The sequence below is a fragment of the Actinia tenebrosa genome, unplaced genomic scaffold, assembly GCF_029948245.1.
Source record: "Actinia tenebrosa isolate PJP-AT-01 unplaced genomic scaffold, QUT_ActTen_1.0 PGA_scaffold5__44_contigs__length_20552954, whole genome shotgun sequence".
NCBI classification, from domain to species: domain Eukaryota; kingdom Metazoa; phylum Cnidaria; class Anthozoa; order Actiniaria; family Actiniidae; genus Actinia; species Actinia tenebrosa.
Genome location: NW_028292582.1, coordinates 14522799 through 14546575, shown reverse-complemented (window position 1 = coordinate 14546575; position 23777 = coordinate 14522799). Strand labels below are relative to the sequence as shown.

The following is a 23777-nucleotide window of genomic DNA, read 5'->3' as shown; positions in this document are numbered from 1 at the left end:
GTTGTTAACTTTAACCATGTCACGTGATTATCGATGACAGACTACTGATACTGACCTGGAGGTGGGGTAGTGAGTGGAGATGGGGGCTGGGTTTGGAGTAAGGGTTGGGGTTGGACTTCAAATATCTGACAGTTACTGATATCTTCGGGGGGTCTGGGACTTGTGATGTTCTTGATGCAGCAATAATACTGGCCGGCGTCTCTAGGTTGTACGTCATAGATGGTCAAGGTGTGATCCTTGAAGCCATCCATGTTAGAAAAAACGTACTTTCCTTTGGATGAGTTATCTGATAATAATGAGAGAAAACGATGCGTTATACTCTTTGGAATGAAAAACACAATGTTTGATTTTTACATCCAAAACCGTAATAGTTTCTATCGAACTACAGGTCCGTCCGTCCGTCCGTCCGTCCCATCTATCCATACTCCAATCCACTCCCCATCTCTTCTATCCCTTCTATTCATTCATTCATCTATCCATACCTTTCGTATCAAAGACCCAGATGTCATCGTTGAGAAGATTTTTTCTTTTCCATTCGGTTACCAGTGGATTTCCCTGAGCAGTGCACACAAGCCGATTCATATTCTTTTCTTCTTTCTTTTCAGGGAAAAATCTAGGCTGAACTAAAGAAATAATTCCAGTAACGATCATGTTGCTGTACGTTTTTTTTACCGATGTTTTCTACAGCAATGTATCAGTACCCATATGAGTAATTGAACTGACCTTTTACGATAATAGTTTTCGTGATGTTTCTCTTTCTAATTCCTCTCAGCAGGTACTCCAAGTAACAAGAATATGTACCACCCACATCAGCTAGGCTTACGTTCAAAACCAAAGGTTTAATTGATGAGAAATGGGGACAATAACTTGCGATTACAACCCTTCCATCTTTTGCCCAGGTAAACTTGCCGATGGTTGTCATTATCGGCCCTTTTTTTTTAAAGGTGACATTACAGCCGAGTTGAATTCGCTCCCCAAACTTTGCTGTTACATTGTCAGAGGCCTGAACTATAGGAAACTCGCTTCCTGTGGGTAAAAATGTAACGATCCGTGATGATTTGGTTCTTGCCAGGTTGTGATTCGATTAGAATTGAGAAGTACTTACTCTCAATAACAGTGACAGTGAATCCATATTCATGTTGACTACCTCCTGTGTGTCCTTGGCATTCATAACCACCATTTCTTGAATCATCATTCAATACGACTACCTTGAAATGCAGAGTCACACGTAACTTTCTTCCGCCATCTAGAAATATCAGCAGAGTCTGTTAGGTCTCTCTCTTGATGTGAGGGTTTTTTCAATAAGCTGTGCCGTCGTGACTTTGATAAGTCAATTGCTTCAGGTTTCGATGTGTGCGGAGTTAACCTTGCCCTGACTTTGGTCAAACCAGAGGTTGTTTCCGGTTTTAATGAAATTTAATTTTTTTTTTTGGTGCAACCGAAGTTTTTTAGTGCATTTTGCATCATTAGAATTGAACAATATTATGATTTAGGCAATCTCTTTGAGCTCATGATCACTAACCCAAGGTATCATTTTGATAATAGATGCGTCCATCAGGTCCTTCATCTCTTATGGGTTCAACGTCACCAAAACGACTCTTCCTCACAAATATTATCTCATCTGGATCGGAAACTGTGTCTTCCACTACACAGGTAACTTGTGTCTTCTCATTTTCAATAGCGTAAACATTATTTGGATAAGGAGCGACTATCTTAGGAGCACCTATAGTTGGCAAGATAAGAATGTTGGTGTTGGTATAAAGCTGTTGCCAGAATTCTATTCTTTACGATATATACGTACAGACACGTTTTAAATCATGATAAACTTTTATGAGCAATTAAATATCTAAAATCCGTTCTCGACATTTAGTAATCCCGATAAGTTCTGTTCAAGAAAATTCTGAGCAAAGGAGCATAGATAAATAACCCTTCATTACTTATACTTGCTCCAGACAGATCTCAGTTAGTGTTGAATAGGGATCTCGATCCTTAATAGATCTGACACGCTTATATTCAATAGATAGAGATATTCAGGCTGTTGAAGAGTCGTCTGTGTTATTGCTTTTGGTTATCCATTTGATTAACACTTACCTTGAGCAGAAGAATTGAAGTACAACAATAAATGGACGACAAAACTCGTGGTGATCCGCACGGATTCCATGGCATCGTCTTTCTTCCACTAGTATTCACTAGACTCGTCAGTTCAGCTTGCTTAATAGATATTTTGCTCTTGGTGACAGAACAATAGCTCGCTGCTGACATATGCATGAGGCGGCATCTCCAAAATAGTGTAATATAATTGTTAATATAATGACAGAATATTATGATGGATAGATTCCTATGCACATTAGTAGAAACAATGCACTTTACCCACTCTATAATCTTGATCATAGTTGGACCTGTGCCAACCACTGCACAGTCGATCTTTGATGCATTCAGCTTTTATTAAAAGTATTCAGTATTCAGTAAAATACACAAAACAATATTGATAGTAAGTTGAATAATTCATTATTTTATTCAGCATTTCCAGATCAATTAAAGTTACAGGTCAAGACAGTTGTTACCTAGTTACAGTGTTGTATAATGAGCCTTAAAACCAGAGCTTAAGTGAGAAGCCTGGAAACGAATATTGGCTGCATTGCCTGCGATCTTTATGGGCAGTGGTTTAGTCATGCCACAGTACTTCCCTACTTGTTGTCGGTGTTGAGAGTCGAGAATTAAGAGATACTCATAGGAACATGTAAGAGGGGAGTCATCGATGGTAAAATCCTCCAATGTTAATATATATATTTAGGCACTGCCTAAAAGCGGAGCTCCCGATACGAAAGTCACAGGTAGCCCAATTTGAATGAATGAGAAAGGTAAAAATTAGCCTGCTTCACATCCGTAATTTTCATCGTAAATACGGTATTTACGAAGAAAATTCCGGATGTGACGCAGGCTAGGTAAAAATAAGATCGGAAAAAAATTGTCCATTATTTTATTTTCGAGATGAAGATACTGACTCCCATAATAAAAGCCATGCAGTGAAATCGAATCGAAATGCACTACATTGTTTTGTTAGCGCGAGTATACTCTCCCGACTAAGGAAGGGGAAGTGGGGGAGTAATACTTTCCCAACGGACACAAAGATTCGGGTCGTTCTTCGGTTGCTTCCTTCTGCTTTATTTTCTGTTGCTTGTAGTACTTTACAATGAACTCATCTGAACTCTGGTTATGGCTCTTGACTAGCTGCTACTTCGCTGTGCACTGTGCTATCAGCTCTCACTCTTGCTCTCTTACACTGAACTGAACCCTGAGTGAGCTCGTATTTAAGGGCTAAGCTTACGCAATACCTCACATAACCGGTTTATACTAGGTCAAACTAGATTAGACCAGTTAGGTCAAGTGAGAGCTTGAGACAGGTGTTGACTTTAGGAAAAAGTACGAGCACTCAGTTCTAAGAGCTGACCCTAACAATCTGTCGATGGTGTTCGCTAACTTAACTAGTATAGAGCAGATTGCACTAGAGATATTCTAAAGTTATAAGTAAGATCATTCTGAAAAAGTGAACAGAAAAAGGCTTAGGAAGTAGTTGTTTGTACAGTAAAAAACCCTGCTCTTTTCCAGTACGCATCTACAAAGTTGTACATGATGAAAACCCGATTTCACTGGAAAAGTACAGTAGATTTGCAGCTGTTGTTTACTACAAAAAGTACTTCCCAATTAGAAGTGTAAGGCCATGTCAATGAACAAACATCCTTGACCCTGGAGTTAATGAACTAGTCATTATAAATGACTTACCATTGGTCAATGACAGGTTGTCTATTGACATGTCATTAGAATAAAGAAATTACCTTACATTTGTTATTTACAGAAGGCTTAACAACTAAGTTTCTTTTTCTAGATTATTTTTCCCTTAGTAATATTTTCCCCTTAATATTATTTTTCCCCTTTAGAGAATTTTGTACACAACTCACCACCTACTCCCCCAGGGGCTAGTTTTGTTCTTGGAAAATTCTTCGACAAAGTTTTCCATGGCTGACATTTTTAAGCTTTGAATTCCTGGTTAATTTTACTGTAAAAAACGAAAGATAACTACAGACAATCCAACACAATATCAGGTTTAGTGAAATTTACCTTGGATGTCTTTCATTGAAATCGAAATTTCGAAATTTTCCTAATTTTTTATGGACAAATGAACACAGCATATAAAGACAGACTAGAAAACTGCTTAAGAAAAGGTGCGCAAAACAAAAGCTCAGTACTTTGACTTCTTTTACATGACAATGTTAGGTTATGCATATTAAGAGTTTAGGTTTTTATAAGAACCAATTTTTACCGCAATGAAATTAAGAAAATAAATGATTTGGTAGGAAATTGGCTGGAGATCATAACTGTCACCAAATGTGTCATCAGTTAAAAAATAGTTTTCTGATCCTAATCCTTCATCAAAATATTTTTATTCTTTAACTACTTTTCGATAAGCTTGAAAACTTAAGCTGTAAATACTAGATTTTGAGATTCGATTGAAATTCGACTTTTTTTCCATCTGTTTTCATGCGCGAGAAAGATACGGAAATCACGAACGACCGAAAATTATTCGAAAAACAAAGTTTACATTCAGTTAAACTTGTGAAAAAACAACTGAGACAAAATAGAAAAAAATGCATTTTGCAATGCAATGCAAAATGCAATGCAAAATGCAATGCAAAATGCAATGCAAAATGCAATGCAAAATGCAATGCAAAATGCAATGCAAAATGCAAAATGCAAAATGCAAAATGCAAAATGACTAATTTCTTTGTCAGTAAATTGGCATTTGTATGTTTTTGAATGTTTTTTTATAGCTTTTTAAAGTGGAAGACAAAGTCTTTATATAATAACATATCTCAACAACCCAAATTTATTAGCTCATTTGTATAATCATACTAGCTCGAACAGCTTAATAAACAGTTGAATATTTGGTGTAATTTCGTATTCATTCGATATTTAATTAAATTATCTGTAGAAAGATATAAAATTATTGAAAAAATACAACATAACACATAACACAACGCTACAAATAAGTTAAACGGGGAGTGAAACTCTTACAAACGTTCAGGGACACTGTCCCTAGCGATCTGACGTGGATTGTGGAAGGAAAGTTAATTTATGCAGGACTTAAAAAAAGGACTGAAAGGCAAATTTTTTACCATGTAATTTGTGTGTAGTCTTTTTGGATTTGGCCGAGCGTTTTTGCAAAAAGGGGAAAAATGGACTAATGATCACTAATCAGAGACTGTTTCGGAACATTTGCGGCCACACTCGTAAGTTTGATAATTTTGATGAATTAAAAACTTGTTTTTCTATGTTTTAAATCGCTTAGTTTAATTTAAAAAATGCTTTGCTATTTTCACGAATTGTACTTTATCTAATTCTTAAATTTTTGTCAACCCTGATGTTCAGTACTGTTGTTTTTAAAATGAATGATTAAGCTTAATCAATTCATAATGTGCAACATTGTCTTTTTTTCAGAAACATTATACATTCTCTCTTTGTGAATAAAATGGCTTCTGTTAAGTTTATGGACGAAGTAATGGAGTTTTACTCCAGTCATTGTGAAGAAATCCAACTATAGAGAAATTTAGAGAAATCTCCGGTAACAATCAACTGCAACCCTCCAAATGGCTTGTTGTTTTGTTTTATGCCGCGAGCGACGTATTCAATCTTTTCAAGTAGATCAGCTCCGACTTGATATCTCATCTATGATTAGGCAGCGGCACTTGTCGATCCGGCTTTTGGCACCTTCATTAGCTTTTACTGCAGTTAGAAGTTCATGGGAAGATTTCTTCCCAGTTCCGATACCAAAAAATTGGCATTTTGCTGCACTTTTGCCGCAGGCAAAAAACAACAACAAAACACACGTCATTTTAAATTTCAAATGCCAATTTTGATAATTATCTCATTAATTATGCAAACTTACGGTAATGTATCTTTGAACGATACACAGCTGTCCAAAAACACCGTGATGAGCATGTGAGATGACCGTTGGAGCATTGCCTGGGGGTCATTGGCCGAGACCTGATCACATAACCTGAGTTTCGCTCCCCGTGTATATTTATACCAAAGCCTACCAAAGCGCGACAACTGCTATAACGGTCTTCCTTTAACAAATTACGCCATCACCACAGGAAACCCAACTTTGCAAAACCGCGCGCGTGCGCGCATTTGCCGTGCTCCCTTGGTTTACTTGCTGTCATATTTATAACCGTATCAGTCTTTTTTAGTTCATAATTGTGACTGTATGTGAGAGCACAAAACACTTTCCAGCCTCCTTAAGTTTGGTGCTCCGCTATGAATGTTATGTTATGTTACGTTACGTTGCGTTCGGAGCCCCATACTTAAGAAAAAATGGTAAACCATCGAGTTGATTTTTCATGGCTTGGCTGACGTCACTTCCGTCCGTCCGTCCGTCCGTCCATCCGTCCGTCCCTGTACAAAACACAGGAATACCGCTTGATGTCAAAGCAAAACTACTCACAAATGCGGCTCTCAAATGCACAGAAAAAAAATCGCTTTAGGACAAGTTATAGACCAAAAACAATTTTAAAAAACTTTCATATATTCAAAGATGGATCAAGAAGTGATCTTCAAGAATTCAAGTGTGTTTTTTTTTTAGCAAACAATCGTATATATGTATATATATATTTTTTTGACAATCATTTTTCTCGACGAATTGACAAATCAAAGACTTCCTCTCAAAACGTTTTATATTTCTATCGATAAGCTTAATTTATTTTAATGCGGGAGGAAATATAACATGAAGAGCATATTACAACCAAATATTCGTCCTTTATTTAGCTTTGTAAATCTTTAACAATTCGGTTGTTTTTAAAAAGCTATCGTATGTTTTTCGTTAAAGAAAAAGCTTTGCTCGCCTCCTATTGCGGGGTCCAATCGGCAAAACAAAAAAGACTTTCATTCAATAATTTTATATCTTTCTACAGATAATTTATTTAATCATTAAATGAAATATAAATTTTTACCAAATATTCAACTGTTTATTAAGCTGTTCGAGCAAGTATGATTATAAAAATGAGCTTAAATTTGTGTTGTTGAAAGATGTTATTGTATAAAGACCTACTAGACTTTCACTCTAAAAAGCTAAAAAATATTACTGCCAAAGAAATGAGTCATTTTGTATTTTGCATTGCCTTTTGCATTATTTTTTATTTTGTCTCAGTTTTTCTTGTCAATTGTTTAAATGAATGTAAGCTCTGTTTTTGGAAAACTGTGAAAGACCTATTAAGTAAACCTCATTTTTTGCTCACCTTAACCAGTTTTCAAGTCTGTTTTTTGGTCTTGATTTGTCCTAAATCTCCAGATTTTCGATTTCAATGAAAGACATCCGAGGCAAATTCCACTAAACTTGATATCGTATTGGATTATATTATCTGTAGTTAGCTTTCGTTTTTCTTTAAGTAAAAGAGATTCAAAGCCTAAAACTGTAGGCCTTGGAAAACTTTTTGTCGAAGAATCTTCCAAGAACAAAACTAGCCCCTGGGGGTGGTGGTAAGTTGTGTACAAAATTCCTAAGTGGGAGAGTATACTCGCGAAAAAAACAAAAAAACAAAAAACCATGTAGTGCATTTTGATTAGATTTTACTGCATGGTTTTTATTATGGGAGAAATTATCATCATTTCGAATAAAAAATAATTGAAGATTTATTCCTCGATCGTATTTTTACCTTTCAGTTTCATTCAAATTGTTCTCCCTGTGACTTCCGTATCGGGAGCTCCGCTTTTAGGCAGTGCCTAAATATATGTATTACATGGGCTCGCGGAGATCGTATCTCCCAGCGGCCATGTAATATTCTGTTTATTATATAATTATCAATGAAGTAAGGGGGGAAATAGAGAAAATTGGAAATAGAGAAAATTAGATATTTCATTGGCAATTATATAATAAGTTATGTTATGTTATGTTTATTTTCTTTGGAATCATCAGGTTTTGTTGGTGTCATGGTGAACTTCTACACTGTTCTTGTTGACTCACAGGACTTATATTTGTAAAGCAATACAGTTAATCAGTAGTCACGCAACAATGAATGTAGACATACTGTTACACCTACTTGCTAGAACGTTGTCATACGATATTAGAGTGCAAGCACTAAAACCGTGAACATTAAATAGTACTAATCAGTACTATTTCATACAGAATCCTTTGTTTTCTATTGTTTAATTATCACTATTTAGTGCTAAAAATTAGTATTTGTTTCACGGATTTAGTGTGACCACTCTAGAACATTAGTAATTTAGTGAGAAAAGAATACATTAAAAGACAAAAGAAAAAGTTCACCTTCAGTGATCTTCTTTTGTTTTTTAATATAATTTCTTTCTCACTAAATCACTAATGTTCTATTTTCGTATGACAACGTTCTTGCAAGTAGGAGTATATGAAGAAACCAAAATGTCAAAGTTTTGATTTCACTTGGACTATTTTGACGACGCCTGTTTAGTATTGACCTGTATGTCATGACAGAAATGGCGTGACATTACAAACAGATTATTATGAAGAAAGGTTTAAGCGTTTTTCACAACCTTTTCAGTAGTGTGTGACTAGCAGTTACTAGTTGGTCTACAAGTCTTGTTAAAAGTAGCTAGTGATCATGTTGTTAGTAGGTCGGTGAATGATCCAATATCGTTAATAAAACTATACTCGAGACTATATCATGAGTCATCTTGTGGTCTTTGCTTTCACATCACATGCAAATCACCTGTTGAGACAAGATTCCTGGGTCGGTGCGATACTACTGAAATATAGCCCGCCAAGTAACGCTTGTTCACCTGAGAAGGGATGGTTTTCAAAAGACTAGTATTACGAGCTAAAAGATCACACAAGCTAAGATCTTTTCCCATTTTATTGTTTTGTTGGAGTACACAAATGAAAACTCAAACATATTCATTTTGTTTACAGATAATTAAAAAACTAAACTACTGCTAACTATCTTATATAAAGTACAATGAAGGCATTCAATACAATTCAGCAGTAAGACTAAGAGTGCACACATCAAATGATGGATACACTTCCATCCTCAGGCATCACGTGACCTGGTGGAGTAGTCACGTGACCATTACAGCAACCAATTCAGCAGCAGGTCGAGGAGAATGATGGAAAACGTGAGACTTGCTTTGCCAACTACAGAAACTGAGACGGAAAATCAAGTAAATTTGTAAAAGGGAAATAGTGATAAAAGGTAGGTAGGTAGGTTCACTCTATTTAAAGACACTTGACCCATTAACTGAAGCTGATTTCCACAAGGGGCGTGTGGATGAATATTACAATGAAAAATTAATACTATTTTATATTCTAATCAATAATCAATAAAGATAATGAAAATAACATATATATAACTGTTAATTAAGCTACAATAATACATAGTAAATTAAGTAATAAATTAATTTATAGATACTAAGAAATAGATAGAGTGTGAGTGGCAATTTCAGATTTAAATATGGCCAGTGATTTACGATTTCTTAAGTTTTCTGGTAGGGAGTTCCAGACTTTTGCCCCATCATAAGTAAAGCTTCTTTTACCAAATTCTGGGAAGAGGTAACTGCAGTGAGGTACTGGAGCCCCTTAAGTTGTAATTTTGTATCGCTTTGTTTTTTTTGTTTTGTAAAGAGATCTACAAGACAGTCAGGTGCCATTCCGTTAAGTATTTTGTACATGTGCTTGGCTTTTGTTTTCTCTCTTTGGTTTTTGAGAGGTTCCCAGCCTAGAGCTTTCAAAGGTTCCTGGTGGGGAGTTTCATTACTCGTATAAGTGATTACTTTTGCAGATCTGTTTTGTAATTTCTGAAGACTTTTAGCGTGACCTTCACCAAGGGTGTCCCATACCTCACTACAGTAGTAAAAATGCGGCTGTACTATAGCATTATGTATGCCAATCAGATTTTCTCTGATATGCTATCAACATGCTCATCCCAAGACAAAAACTGGTCAATCCCCAAACCAAGAACTTCCTCAACTTCCTCTATTGATCTCCCAGTTGCTGTCAGATTAGTATCATCAGCAAACATACGAGGTATTGTTTGCCTTAGACACTCTGGTAAACCATTTATGTACAAGAGGAAGAAGAGCGGGCCAAGAATGTAACTCTGAGGAAATCCGCAGCCGATCCGGCTCTCTGAAGACAACACTCCATTTACCATTTACCTGGCATACCTGTTTACGACCCCCTAGAACTAGCAGTTTGAACTTTGAACTTTTGTTTATTTACACACATATAAATGTTTACAAGTGTGTATATACATATAATACATTTTGAAATAAAATACGAGATTTTTTGAGGAAAAAAATTACCAGAGTGTTGTTCATGGTACAGTGTGTGTGGTTGTCGAAATAGTGTGAACTTTCAAGTCGACAGCGACTTTAAATAATAGTAAAAAAACATGGGTGAAACATGACGAGCTGGAGAGACCATTTTACGGTAAACAGCATGTAGTCTTGGTTGCTACAGATGATAGTTAATCCGATTTCCGTGATGTCAAGATGACGAATGCCAGTCAAAAACATCAAGCATCTGTAAATATGCCTACACTCGATCTATTTAGAGTTATAAACCAAGTCGTTCGCACAAATAGGTCGCTCGGCTATGAAAGTCCCAATAAGACACCCAAAACAATATACTTGTCATATAATCACTTATTACCTTTAGCATTAAAAATGCCAATGAAACAATTTGATTGAAATAAACATTTATGAAAATATATACCTTTAACCCGCTCCCAAAAGAACAACACCAGCAACACAAGCTAAGAACAGACGTATTATGTACAAAACAGAAACAGAGTCACATCTATCACAAAACACAGTGATCTAAGTAAGCATACAAATTATACAGGTATACGAGTACCTAAGTACAAATGTGCCTACAGATCTAATACATAACACGGACAGCGATCTAAGTAAGCATGCGAATTATACAGGTATACGAGTACCTAAGTATAAATGCGCCTACAGATCTATCACAAAACACAGTGATCTAAGTAAGCATGCAAATCATACAGGTATACGAGTACCTAAGTATAAATGCGCCTACAGATCTATCACAAAACACAGTGATCTAAGTAAGCATGCAAATTATACAGGTATACAAGTACCTAAGCATAAATGCTGCCTACAGATCTAATACATAACACGGACAGTGACCTAAGTAAGCATGCAAATTATACAGGTATACAAGTACCTAAGCATAAATGCTGCCTACAGATCTAATACAAAGACAATAAACGCACATCACATACATAAAATAACAGCAAAAGGGTTAGATAGGTAGTGATAATGTGAAAGAAAAACCTGAAATCCTTTGATCTTGGGCAATAAGTTCATCGGAACGTTCTCAGTGACCCTTTCAAATAAAGCGCCACAGTAGAGTCACATGATATCTTATAACGACGTAAATATTGTTTCAGTGATGTAATGTGCCGTCCATTGATAGTGGCATGCTGGGAGTCGTAACACGTCGAGTTGGACTTCGAGTTCGAGTTCGAGTTGGACTTCGAGTTGGACTTCGAGTTCGAGTTCGAGTTGAGTCCGTCATAAATAGCTACTCAATAGCACAAGATCACTAGCCAGTGGGAATTTACCGTTATATTTTCTATCAATCTTTTTTAAAGAACTCGAAATGCGAATTTCGAAATAAATAAACCTGAAGATATCTTGTGACTTCCTTTCTGGGTCTACTACTTTAATTCGCGAATTAATTCGAAAATAAACATACAAAAACCACTCACTCGTTATATATAGCTGGTATATTGTTTAACATGTTAATGCCCGAAAGATGTTTATTACAAATGACAGAGTGGTATAAAATGCTTTAGCGTATTTAGAACTACTTCACTCTAATTCTTTTGTTTGCTGTTATGTTTATTTGACTAAATATACACTATAATTAGTACAATATAGAATTCATATAAAATTATATGGATCGAACCCAGACTTTCCAAATTCCACTCACCACTGAGTATTATCTACATTTTTTTTTGCCAGAGGTTCATTTATTAAACGTTAAACGCTGTGTCGATATGGCCGGCAGCCGGCCAGGGCCTTCGAATTACTAAATGGCCGGCAGTCAAGAATTTTTGTTTATATCTAGCTGGAAATATAGCCAATCGCTTCCAAGCTACTCTAACTTTATTCTATTACCCCAAGCGAACACGAAAAACGTTTTAGATCTCATATTGTACTTTTCGTCGATGCCCGACATAGAATACGAAGCCATGAATTCAGTGAGACAGAGAAATCACCACACGACTGCCGGTCAAAAGGCAACACGAATTCCTAAATGACCGGCAGTCAAAAAAATGCACTTTTTTTCCAACCCAATCGCTTTTTTGTGCCAGTGGAGGGTTTTCAAGTGCGCTATAGAAAGAAATATGTGGATTGATAGCGGTTTTTCACTCAATGCTTTTGCATGAGTTAGAAAATTTACTCCTCAGAGAAAATAAAATTTCTATTGTTTTACCCTTAGACATATTGCTGCCGTCACGTCCTAATGCATGATCATTTTTTACCTTATACATTTTATGGTGTCTGTTGGCGTAAGAGGTTAAATTTCAATTTCCGGTTCAGATTCAGACCTCTTAGGATTGTCAAGCCTATAGTTAGTATGGAATGAATTTGTATCTCTAAAAGAAGTTTTAAAATTATTTTCATGCCATCAAAAGCCAAGAAAAAGTGGTGCAAACGTAGGAGTGATGATAATACATAAAAGAAAACGCCCGTTCAGATAACTTTATATATGCCGCTATGTAATCAGCTAGTGATAGTGCTGATACATCGGTAGATAATCGCAGTTTCCTAATTTCCTTACTGTCTACCCTGTCATTTCCATCACGTTGACAATAAACGCGTTCCTCGGTATAAAAAAGCAAATTTTGTTACAATGGTATCTAGTTAATGATCGGCAGAACAAAATATGGTAGTGGCTCTGCATCTCGCACACGAGGGGGGGGGGGGGGGGGGGGGGGGGGGGACGAGGGGCGCATTTCATCAGTTTTCAGTCAACGGAAACCCCATTGTTGTTCTTAGCATTGTTGTCGGTTAACTTTTCAAGAGCCTAATGTCTAAAAGCCGATACTGATAGTATTTCTTTTGGGCTAGGCTATAGATGCTCTCAGAAAAGATAGATAATAGAAGTCAAACCTGAGTTTGCGTCATCCGTTAACAAAAAATATGAACTACTTATTGTTACTTAAAAAAGTCTTATCTTGCTAGCCATCACCCCAAGACCACCATTTTTTAAAAAGCCAGCTAATAGCCTGTCCAATAAATTCCGGCTTATGTGTATTCAGAGAATTCCTCCGAGAAAAAGACTAAACTTAACTGAATAAATCTTTGAAATTTTCTTTAGATAACACAGGCGTTTTGATCATTAAAAAACTGCACAACATGCAATCTTCAAATAGCATCATCGACAGGTATGAAAAAACTAAAAGCAGCGTTGGGGGTCATAATGATAAGGATCGTACCAAGCAACGATGACAGTAGAATTTTTTTTACAAAAACTTACACTAGGATTTATTCTTAAACCTTATCCCAGTATTTGTTCAATGAAAATAACAATAAAAACTTTACACTTAACTCTCACCTCACACCCATATTTCCAATGTTTTGGGACGATCCTACAGTCCCTACAGTAGAGACAAATCCACGTGATTACGGACACAAATGATAAATTTGAATAAACAATTTGAAAGAATTTTCCGCCTTACCTTTGTTAGAAACAACATCTGCATAGCTCCTTTTGCTCATGTTGGTGAAATTTTTCAGAGTATTTCTTATATTCTTATACATAATAAATTGAAAAAGCTACTTCGTGAACAGATATCCGAATATCAGTTTCAACCTCGTGTAAGTTAATTTTGTAACTTTGCGTTTTTCTAGTTATCAAGTTACAGCAAAATCATCGATCAGAGGGACGAGTGTGACGGGGACGGGGAACGATCAATGGGGCAAGGGAGTGAAGCGTTGTGCGACGACAATGATAGCGGCTGCGGACTAATAAGGACGAGTTTGTTTTTTTCGAAATGACTTATGACATGAACAGATGGCCGCTGATTCGCGGAGATATCTTTTCTTTTATTATCATTGAGTAACTTTGTAGCTGTTCGTGAACTCTATTCATGTTCTCATGTAAATATTAAGTTTTATTACATCTGTAAAAGCAAAATATCTGCAAAATATATTTCGTTGTTAACGCAATGGTTCGTCATCGTATCCCTGAATATTCGAGGTGACGAATCTAATAGTTTAAATAAATAATATATTTATCCATGGTAACTCGAATTCGAACTCGAAATCCAACTCGAACTCGAACTCGAACTCGAACTCGGTATCCAACTCGAAACATCCGGAATCCCTGGCATGCTATGTGCTCATGCTGTGTTAATCAGTACGATGACATGCATTACGCAAGTATTCCCTATGCAATGAATAGAAATGAAATCTGAGACGAGCACTTTGAAAGTGCTGCTTCACGCCGGTAACTAAGCCGTGTAGCTCGTCATGAGGATCAAGATGGGGGAGTATATTATACCAATTACAGTTTTTATAGTACACTCAACAAAATTACTCGACTCTGATTGGTCGAGAGGAGTACAATTATAGCGTTAATTGTACTCCGTAGGAGTACCGAATTAAGTCGCTATGGCAACACGGCCAAAACAATGTCAAAACAATTATTTTCTATCATTTTGTACTTAAAAAGCATAAATAAAATTTTAAAGCCGTAAGAACTAATCTTTTTTATGCATTTCCGTTGCACGATGGACTGGAAATCGGCCGCCAAATAGACAAAGATGAACGGCGTCGCTTCGCATTTTTTACTGAAATTTTGTTGAGTGAACTGTAAACAAAAAATCGCACGATCTTCTCGTACAATTTGGAATTAATAGACACTCGTAATGTTTTGAAAGTTCTTTAATTGTACTCACCTAAAGGCTCGTGCAATTACAAGAACTTTCAAAACATTACTCGTGACTATTAATTTCCAAATTGTACTCGAGATCGTGCGATTTCCTATACAAATTAATGATAGCTATTACATACAAGAAGAATTGGAAATGGATTTACATTAAGATATAACATATATGCTATTTACAAAAAAATTACATAATTATATATCAATATACATATATATATACATATACATGTTTTTAATAAGATAAAAGGTAACTAACATCAAATTTATAGTAGTCTTATTAAGTGTCTTTTTAAATATGATTTAAATGCAGTCAGTAATTTGTTGTTTTTAACCCATTTTTGGTTATTGCAGATCGGAACATAAATTTGCCATAGTTAGTACGAGATGGTGGAGGGAAAAGATTGTTTGTTGAAGCATATCTGGTATTATAAGTATGTTGAGATTTTGCTAACTTAATAATACGATGACAGACTGATACTGACCTGGAGGTTGGACGTCAAAGATCTGACAATTACTAATATCATCGGGGGGTCTGGGACTTGTGATGTTCTTGATGCAGCAATAATACTGGCCGGCGTCTCTAGGTTGTACGTCATAGATGGTCAAGGTGTGATCCTTGAAGCCATCCATGTTAGAAAAAACGTACTTTCCTTTGGATGAGTTATCTGATAATAATGAGAGAAAACAATGCGTTATACTTTTGGGAATGAAAAACACAATGTTTGATTTTTACATCCAAAACCGTAATAGTTTCTATCGAACTACAGGTCCGTCCGTCCGTCCGTCCGTCCCATCTATCCATACTCCAATCCACTCCCCATCTCTTCTATCCCTTCTATTCATTCATTCATCTATCCATACCTTTTATATGAATGACCGAGATGTCATCGTTGAGCAGGCTTTTTCTTTTCCATTCGGTTACCAGTGGATTTCCCTGAGCAGTGCACACAAGCCGATTCACATTCTTTTCTTCTTTCTTTTGAGGGAAAAATCTAGGCTGAACTACAGAAATAATTCCAGTAACGATCATGTTGCTGTAAGTTTTTTTTTACCGATGTTTTCTACAACTATGTATCAGTACCCATATGAGTAATTGAACTGACCTCTTACGATAATAGTTTTCCAAGTAACAAGAATATATATGTACCGACCACATCAGTTGCGATTACAACCCTCCCATCTTTTGCCCTGGTAAACTTGCCGATGGTTGTCATTAACGCGCGGCCTTTGTTAGTAACGGTGACATTACAACTGAGTTGATTCGTTCCCCAACACTCTCGATTAGAAACATTTCATACCTGACACATAGATGCTACCAGTAACATTATACTCCTTGACTTTTCTTAGCTTGGATGTCAAGTGACAAGAGTAGATACCACCAACTTCAGGACGGTCCACATAAATCTTGAGGGATTTAAGGGACTGTTCTCTTGGGTAAAGAACTTTTTCAATAAGCCGACCATCTTTGGCCCACATCAGCTTGGTTAGTTCAGTCTGACTTGCAGAAGCGGCTTGACTGATGGTAAGGTTACAACTAAGTACGATATTATCTCCAAATTCTGCTGATACATTGTTAGAGACTTCAATGCCTGGAAGCTCACTTCCTGTTATAATCAAATAGTATCAAGCATGTAAAACATATATGTCGTGAAGATGAAGATTTTACAGAGTTATTCTAAATCAAGGGTAGTGTATAGTCTCACCTCTGCAGAGGTTTCAGGTTTTTTTTCTGGACTGACTCAGCATCACGTTAGCAGAATTCATGATGTCTATCTCTTGGTGTGAGGGCTTTTATCCTGATTCTCCTATTCATTTTGGGTTTAATATGTATGTAAGTGATGCCCATATATTGATCAGAACAGTGGGTGTTTCAGGATTCCATCCTCTAGTGAGCTATGCCCTGACTTTGATTAGCCCAGTGGTTTTGAGGTTTGATTAAATTTTAAGGTTTTGACAGCAAAAACAAAGTGTGAATTCAACCGATGATTGATTGTATAAAACAAATTTACTTACTTTCAATAACAGTGACAGTGAATCCATATTCATGTTGACTACCTCCTGTGTGTCCTTGGCATTCATAACCACCATTTCTTGAATCATCATTCATTATGACTTCATTAAAATGCAGAGTCACACGTAACTTTCTTCCACCATCTAAAAATATCAGCAGAGTTTGTTAGGTCTCTTCTTTGATGTGAGGGTTTTTGTAAATTAGCCGTGCCCTGACTTTGATTAGTCAAGTGATTGTTTCAGGGTTCGATGTGTGAGTTAACCTTGCCCTGATTTTGGTCAAACCAGAGGTTGTTTCAGGTTTTGATCAAATTTAAAAGTAGTTTTTTGGTTCAACCTAGGTTTTTTTAGTGCTTTTTTCATCATTAGAATTGAACAATATTATGATTTAGGCAATCTCTTTGAGCTCATGATCACTAACCCAAGGTTTCATTTTGATAATAGATGCGTCCATCAGGTCCTTCATCTCTTATGGGTTCAACGTCACCAAAACGACTCTTCCTCACAAATATTATCTCATCTGGATTGGAAACTGTGTCTTCCACTATACACAGGTAACTTGTGTCTTCTGATTTTCAATAGCGTAAACATTATTTGGATAAGGAGCGACTATCTTAGGAGCACCTATAGTTGGCAAGATAAGAATGATGGTGTTGGTATAAAGCTGTTGCCAGAATTCTGTTCTTTACGATATATGTACGGACACGTTTTAAATCATGATAAACTTTTATGAGCAATTAAATATCTGAAATCCGTTCTCGACATTTAGTAATCCCGATAAGTTCTGTTCAAAAACAATTCTGAGCAAACGAGCATACATAAATAACCCTTCATTACCTATACTTGCTCCAGACAGATCTCAGTCAGTGTTGATAGGGATCACGATCCTTCACAGATCTGACACGCTTATATTCAATAGATAGAGATATTCAGGCTGTTGAAGAGTCGCCTGTGTTATTGCTTTTGGTTATCCATTTGATTAACACTTACCTTGAGCAGAAGAATTGAAGTATAACAATAAAAGGACGACAAAACTCTTGGTGATCCACAGGGATTCCATGGCTGTGTCTTTCTTCCACTAGTATTCACTAGATTCGTCAGTTCAGCTTGCTTACAGATGTTTTGTTTTTGGTGGCAGAACAATAGCTCGCTGCTGACATATGCGTGAGACGTCATCTCCAAAATAGTGGAATATCATCACTCATTACTAGTCATTTCAGATTGAAAGTGAAGTGCTGCGGATTGATTTATCCTTTTCCTTCACATTGTGTTATGGGAGAGTCAGTATAATGAGATGGTATAGGAAAGGGAAAACTTGTTTCCATGGAAAAAAGTAAAAAACAGCAAGCTTATGTCATATCTTCAATAGTAAAATGTTTATATAACAATAAGTGAAATTATAATTGGAATAAAACAAATAAAGTTTATAATTGCAATTGCTTTATCTCCCTCGTGAGAGAAAACCGTAAATTATGTTGTTTTACAACCCACAGCTATTAATGTTTCTATTTTTCATGGGCTAAATATATTGATATCGTAAAATCATCGAAAAAATAGACCTATTGAGCCGTTGGATTGCTTTTTACTTGTACACATTAATATTCAGTAAGTGTTTATTAATTAAATGCAACAGTTTAGTTATATATGCTCTTGACCTGTAAGTGCATGGTTTCAAAAGCATTTACATACATCTTATAACGCAAAAAGGAAAAGTACCAAATAATGTTAGGCATCTTCAAATGAAGTTTGAAATAGATAACCAATTGAAACAGCCATTTCAACCAATTTCTTATTGACAAAATAACCAATAAGGTTATCAATACTGCAACCAAACAAAATGGACGCCCTTACCAACTGAGCCACTAGACCTCTTGTTGGTGAGGGAGGTGTAGATGGTATTTAAGCCTGATCACTTAGGACGGACGGCTGTTCGAAAACCTCTCGAAGTGGAAATAGCTCAGTTGGTTAGAGCGTCTGACTATCAAACAGAAGGTCAAGTGTTGGAATCCCGCCTGGAGCTCGGAATTTCTTTCCGAGAAAAATTTTCTTGAAGAAAAATAATTCGCATCTTTAATAACTATCCAAGCAAAAAATAAAAATAAAAATAGAAATAAAAATAAAAATAAAAATAAAAATAAAAATAAAAATAAAAATAAAAATAAAAATAAAAATAAAAATAAAAATAAAAATAAAAATAAAAATAAAAATAAAAATAAAAATAAAAATAAAAATAAAAATAAAAATAAAAATAAAAATAAAAATAAAAATAAAAATAAAAATAAAAATAAAAATAAAAATAAAAATAAAAATAAAAATAAAAATAAAAATAAAAATAAAAATAAAAATAATAATAATAATAAAAATAATAATAATAATAATAATAATAATAATAATAATAATAATAATAATAATAATAAAAGCATCACATGGTAAATATGTTTATATACTGTATTCAGCTAGCGGAAGTAGCGCTGTCAAAGTTGAAAGAAGTAAAGAAAAATTTTTTATGAAAATTTTTTTTTTTGGAAGTTTTTACAAAGTGTTGAAATTGTATGTTCGCTCTCGTTATTGTTTTCTACCAAATTTGAAATCGTTGCTTGATCTTAGCAATGAAATTTAAATCATAATACAATTGCTTGAATTGACAGCCTGTCAAAGTAACCTAAGGAACTAACCTAGAAAATTGGTTGTCTCAGTTGCATTGCCTTGACCTTAAAAATATTGGTTATTATAAGCAATACCGTAAATCCTCTATTTAGCCCCCCCTCTCAAATAAGCCCCCTTCTCTAATAAGCCCCCCCCCCCCCCCCTTTTTAAAGGAAAAAAATTTGTTAAGCCCCCCTCTCTTTTTAGCCCCCTCCCCTCCCCCTTCACAACTAAAGAATCACGTGTTAATGAACCAATGGAACATTTAATGATTGTTCAGAACATTTCTTTTTAGCTTGCTTTGTTAATGTTACCGTGTTTTAGTTTTGCTATTCACAATAATCATAAATTATACCTGAGAGACTAACACATGTAAATCAAATAATGAAAATGCCATGTACATCGCTACAGATTATGCGAGAAGGTCAATATTAATGCTTCCGTTTAATCCTGAGTTACAATCATACTACATCCTGACAGCGTACAATTTACTGCGTTTCGACTAAATCAATAAGCCCCCCTCTCAATTAAGCCCCCCCTCTCCAATAAGCCCTCCCTCAAACGTGCCTGAAATAAATAAGCCCCCGGGGGGCTAAATAGAGGATTTACGGTATACAGTATTTAGTTATAATCCCAAGTAAATTGTTTGTAATAACCAATAATATCGTGGTGGTTATAACCCAAAGTAAATCGTTTATGACAACCAATATTTCAACCATTTTAAAACTGGTTGTCTCAGTTGTATAAATTTAACCAGTTTATATTGGTTGTTTCGACCAGGCAGTTTTTACATACAGTGTACTGCTAACTATCTTATATAAAGTATTATGAAGACATTCAATACAATTCAGCACTAAGACTAAGAGTGCACTTTATCTTATTGACAAGAAATTATTGTGGTCAAATGATGGATACACTTCCAACCTCAGGCCTCACGTGACCTAGTGGAGTAGTCACGAGACCATTACAGCAACCAATTCAGCAGCAGGTCGAGGAGAATGATGGAAAACGTGAGACTTGCTTTGCCAACTACAGAACCTGAGATGAAAACCAAGTAAATTTGTAAAAGGGATATAGTGATAAGAGCAAATGGCAACTTTAACCATGTCACGTGATTATCGATGACAGACTGATACTGACCTGGATGTGGGGTAGTGAGTGGGGATGGGGGCTGGGTTTGGAGTAGGGGTGGAGGTTGAACGTCAAAGATCTGACAGTTACTGATATCTTCGGGGGGTCTGGGACTTGTGATGTTCTTGATGCAGCAATAATACTGGCCGGCGTCTTTAGGTTGTACGTCATAGATTGTCAAGGTGTGATCCTTGAAGCCATCCATGTTAGAAAAAACGTACTTTCCTTTGGATGAGTTATCTGATAATAATGAGAGAAAACGATGCGTTATACTCTTTGGAATGAAAAACACAATGTTTGATTTTTACATCCAAAACCGTAATAGTTTCTATCGAACTACAGGTCCGTCCGTCCGTCCGTCCGTCCCATCTATCCATACTCCAATCCACTCCCCATCTCTTCTATCCCTTCTATTCATTCATTCATCTATCCATACCTTTTGTATCAAAGACCCAGATGTCATCGTTGAGCAGGTTTTTTCTTTTCCATTCGGTTACCAGTGGATTTCCCTGAGCAGTGCACACAAGCCGCTTCATATTCTTTTCTTCTTTCTTTTCAGGGAAAAATCTAGGCTGAACTAAAGAAATAATTCCAGTAACGATCATGTTGCTGTAAGTTTTTTATACCGATGTTTTCTACAGCAATGTATCAGTACCCATATGAGTAATTGAACTGACCTTTTACGATAATGGTTTTTGTGATGTTTCTCTTTCTAATTCCTCTCAGCAGGTACTCCAAGTAACAAGAATATGTACCACCCACATCAGCTAGGCTTACGTTCAAAACCAAAGGTTTAATTGATGAGAAATGGGGACAATAACTTGCGATTACAACCCTTCCATCTTTTGCCCAGGTAAACTTGCCGATGGTTGTCATTATCGGCCCTTTTTTTTTAAAGGTGACATTACAGCCGAGTTGAATTCGCTCCCCAAACTTTGCTGTTACATTGTCAGAGGCCTGAACTATAGGAAACTCGCTTCCTGTGGGTAAAAATGTAACGATCCGTGATGATTTGGTTCTTGCCAGGTTGTGATTCGATTAGAATTGAGAAGTACTTACTCTCAATAACAGTGACAGTGAATCCATATTCATGTTGACTACCTCCTGTGTGTCCTTGGCATTCATAACGACCATTTCTTGAATCATCATTCAATACGACTACCTTGAAATGCAGAGTCACACGTAGCTTGCTTCCGCCATCTAGAAATATCAGAAACAAACCATACTCTCTCTGCTCAATAGTTGTCTATAAACTGTTGTTTGAATAAACTCTTGGTATTGGTTCATCAAATCGCAGTTTGGTCTGAAGGTGCGGCACTAGGGCAACAAAATCGCGCAACTATTCACGCTACACTGTTGTGTACAACAAAATATTATTGAGTAAAGAGTATCTACTTAACGCACCAATGAAAATATATTGCACGCGGAGTGGCAATACCAGCAAAATTTGCTCTGAATTTTCCGCTGCAACAGTGTTGCGCACTTTTATTAGTTTTGCGTGATGTAACCACAGTGTGAATGTCGTGTGTGATGTAGACATATGAAGCATGGTGTTACTTTTACATGCGTGATATACCACAGTGTGGTGTTAGCGATGCACGGCATAACCACAGTGCGGTGTGGTGCACGGTGTTACTCTTGCGTGATGTAACAGTGTGATGTTACATTTCTTGATGTGACAGCTTTCATTAATATCACTAACCCAAGGTTTCATTTTGATAATAGATGCGTCCATCAGGTCCTTCATCTCTTATGGGTTCAACGTCACCAAAACGGCTCTTCCTCACAAATATTATCTCATCTGGATTGGAAACTGTGTCTTCGACTACGCAGGTAACTTTTGCCTTTTCATTTTCAATAGCGTACAGATTATCTGGATACGGAGCGACTATATTAGGAGCACCTATAGTTAAGCAAGATAAGAATGATGGTGTTGGTATAAAGCTGTTGTAATAATAATCATGCTTTTGGTTTGTGGGCTACCGAAATATGACATGTAATCTGATCTGATTGTTACTCATCATGCAAAGCCAGAATTCTATTCTTTACGATATATTACGTACGGACACGTTTGAAATCATGATAAACTTTTAATAAGGAATATCCTTATCCAGCCGACAAAACATCCACTCGGCTCTGCTCATATCAGAAACCTCGGGAATAGACTTGCCGGTAATTTCAGACAAAAGATAGGGAATAGCTTTGTAATATTTCCCTAGTTTTAATTTTTTCAGCGTTTTCCGTAGACTTTGTGGGGTTGGCTCTTCTAAGTGGTCTATGATTTTCTTCTTTACTTCGTTGTTTAAATATACTGGTCGTAAACCCTGGATATGACTCATCCAGTCCCTAAAGTATTTTATTCTCTTATAAGGTGTTTTCTTACGACCTCCATTGGCGTAATACTGCTCTCTGGTAGCATTTGGTACGGCATTACGAATATTCTTACCACACTCGTAACACTGTGCCGACGTGTCGTCTTCTATTTGCATTTTCTTACCACAACAAAGAAGCTTATTTGGCTTAGTGGGTTTAAACTTGGGTTTCAAGCACTTTACACAGAAGTCATAAACAAACTCTTTACATTCGTGCATCGTATATAAGACAAATATTTTAACTTAATACATAGATTTCGCAAACACAGCAGCAGTAAGGGAATCGTCGCGTGGGTAATACCCGCTGCCGACGCATACATTTAGAGGGGCCTGAAACGCAGATAATACCCGTGAAATTCGATGCTTAGTGATTCGGATTTCGCGAGTCCCCCTTACTGCTGCTGGATCCAATCCTCCTATATTCTCCCACCCATCTCCCTGGTCAGCCCGGGGGTCGACCCCACGGGGAAGCCGCTGATAGGTGCATAAAAACACGAAAAAAGTCCGAGGTTGCTGTGAAGAAGATACATAAAAAGCGCAAACTTTTTTTTATGAATCCACTTTTATCAACCTTTGATCAGTAGATTGAAGTAAAAAACTTAAGTAACCCGTTCTGGACTTGGGAGAAAAAAGCTTTTTAGTGAGGGGAGGTTTGTCTTGATTTCAAA

The 23777-nt window shown here is 36.3% G+C and overlaps 2 protein-coding genes and 2 long non-coding RNA genes across 9 annotated transcripts in view; 2 read left to right on the top strand and 2 right to left on the bottom strand.

The window, feature by feature from the left end:
- Positions 1-17505, bottom strand: part of LOC116293089 (uncharacterized) — an 85184-nt gene extending 67679 nt beyond the window's left edge. The window contains exons 1-7 of one of the 3 annotated variants that reach the window (XM_089038513.1): positions 17382-17505; positions 16964-17104; positions 1523-1723; positions 1106-1246; positions 724-1026; positions 483-623; positions 56-286 (exon numbers count right to left, since the gene is read on the bottom strand). In XM_089038513.1, coding sequence (XP_088894639.1) covers positions 56-286; positions 483-623; positions 724-1026; positions 1106-1246; positions 1523-1723; positions 16964-17057 — 1111 coding nt within the window. In that variant the 5' untranslated portion in view covers positions 17058-17104; positions 17382-17505. Of the gene's footprint in view, positions 1-55; positions 287-482; positions 624-723; positions 1027-1105; positions 1247-1522; positions 1724-2091; positions 2279-16248; positions 16555-16963; positions 17105-17381 lie in introns of those variants that run through there. The other 2 variants (XM_089038514.1, XM_089038515.1) reach the window with 2 other exon arrangements.
- LOC148906656 (uncharacterized) lies at positions 790-17515 on the top strand. Its single transcript, XR_016121458.1, has 3 exons — positions 790-899; positions 16298-16472; positions 17405-17515. It is a non-coding gene; the product is annotated as an uncharacterized LOC148906656 (long non-coding RNA).
- On the top strand, positions 2276-8691 carry LOC148906657 (uncharacterized). The gene is made up of 2 exons (XR_016121461.1): positions 2276-2761; positions 7970-8691. It is a non-coding gene; the product is annotated as an uncharacterized LOC148906657 (long non-coding RNA).
- Positions 8865-23777, bottom strand: part of LOC148906653 (cell adhesion molecule CEACAM2-like) — a 28752-nt gene continuing 13839 nt past the window's right edge. Inside the window, exons 2-7 of one of the 4 annotated variants that reach the window (XM_089038520.1) lie at positions 22440-22640; positions 21797-21937; positions 21415-21717; positions 15812-15952; positions 15433-15615; positions 8865-9169 (exon numbers count right to left, since the gene is read on the bottom strand). In XM_089038520.1, the coding sequence (XP_088894646.1) occupies positions 9096-9169; positions 15433-15615; positions 15812-15952; positions 21415-21717; positions 21797-21937; positions 22440-22640 (1043 nt within the window). In that variant the 3' untranslated portion in view covers positions 8865-9095. Of the gene's footprint in view, positions 9170-15432; positions 15616-15811; positions 15953-20033; positions 20648-20746; positions 20978-21173; positions 21315-21414; positions 21718-21796; positions 21938-22439; positions 22641-23777 lie in introns of those variants that run through there. The other 3 variants (XM_089038518.1, XM_089038519.1, XM_089038521.1) reach the window with 3 other exon arrangements.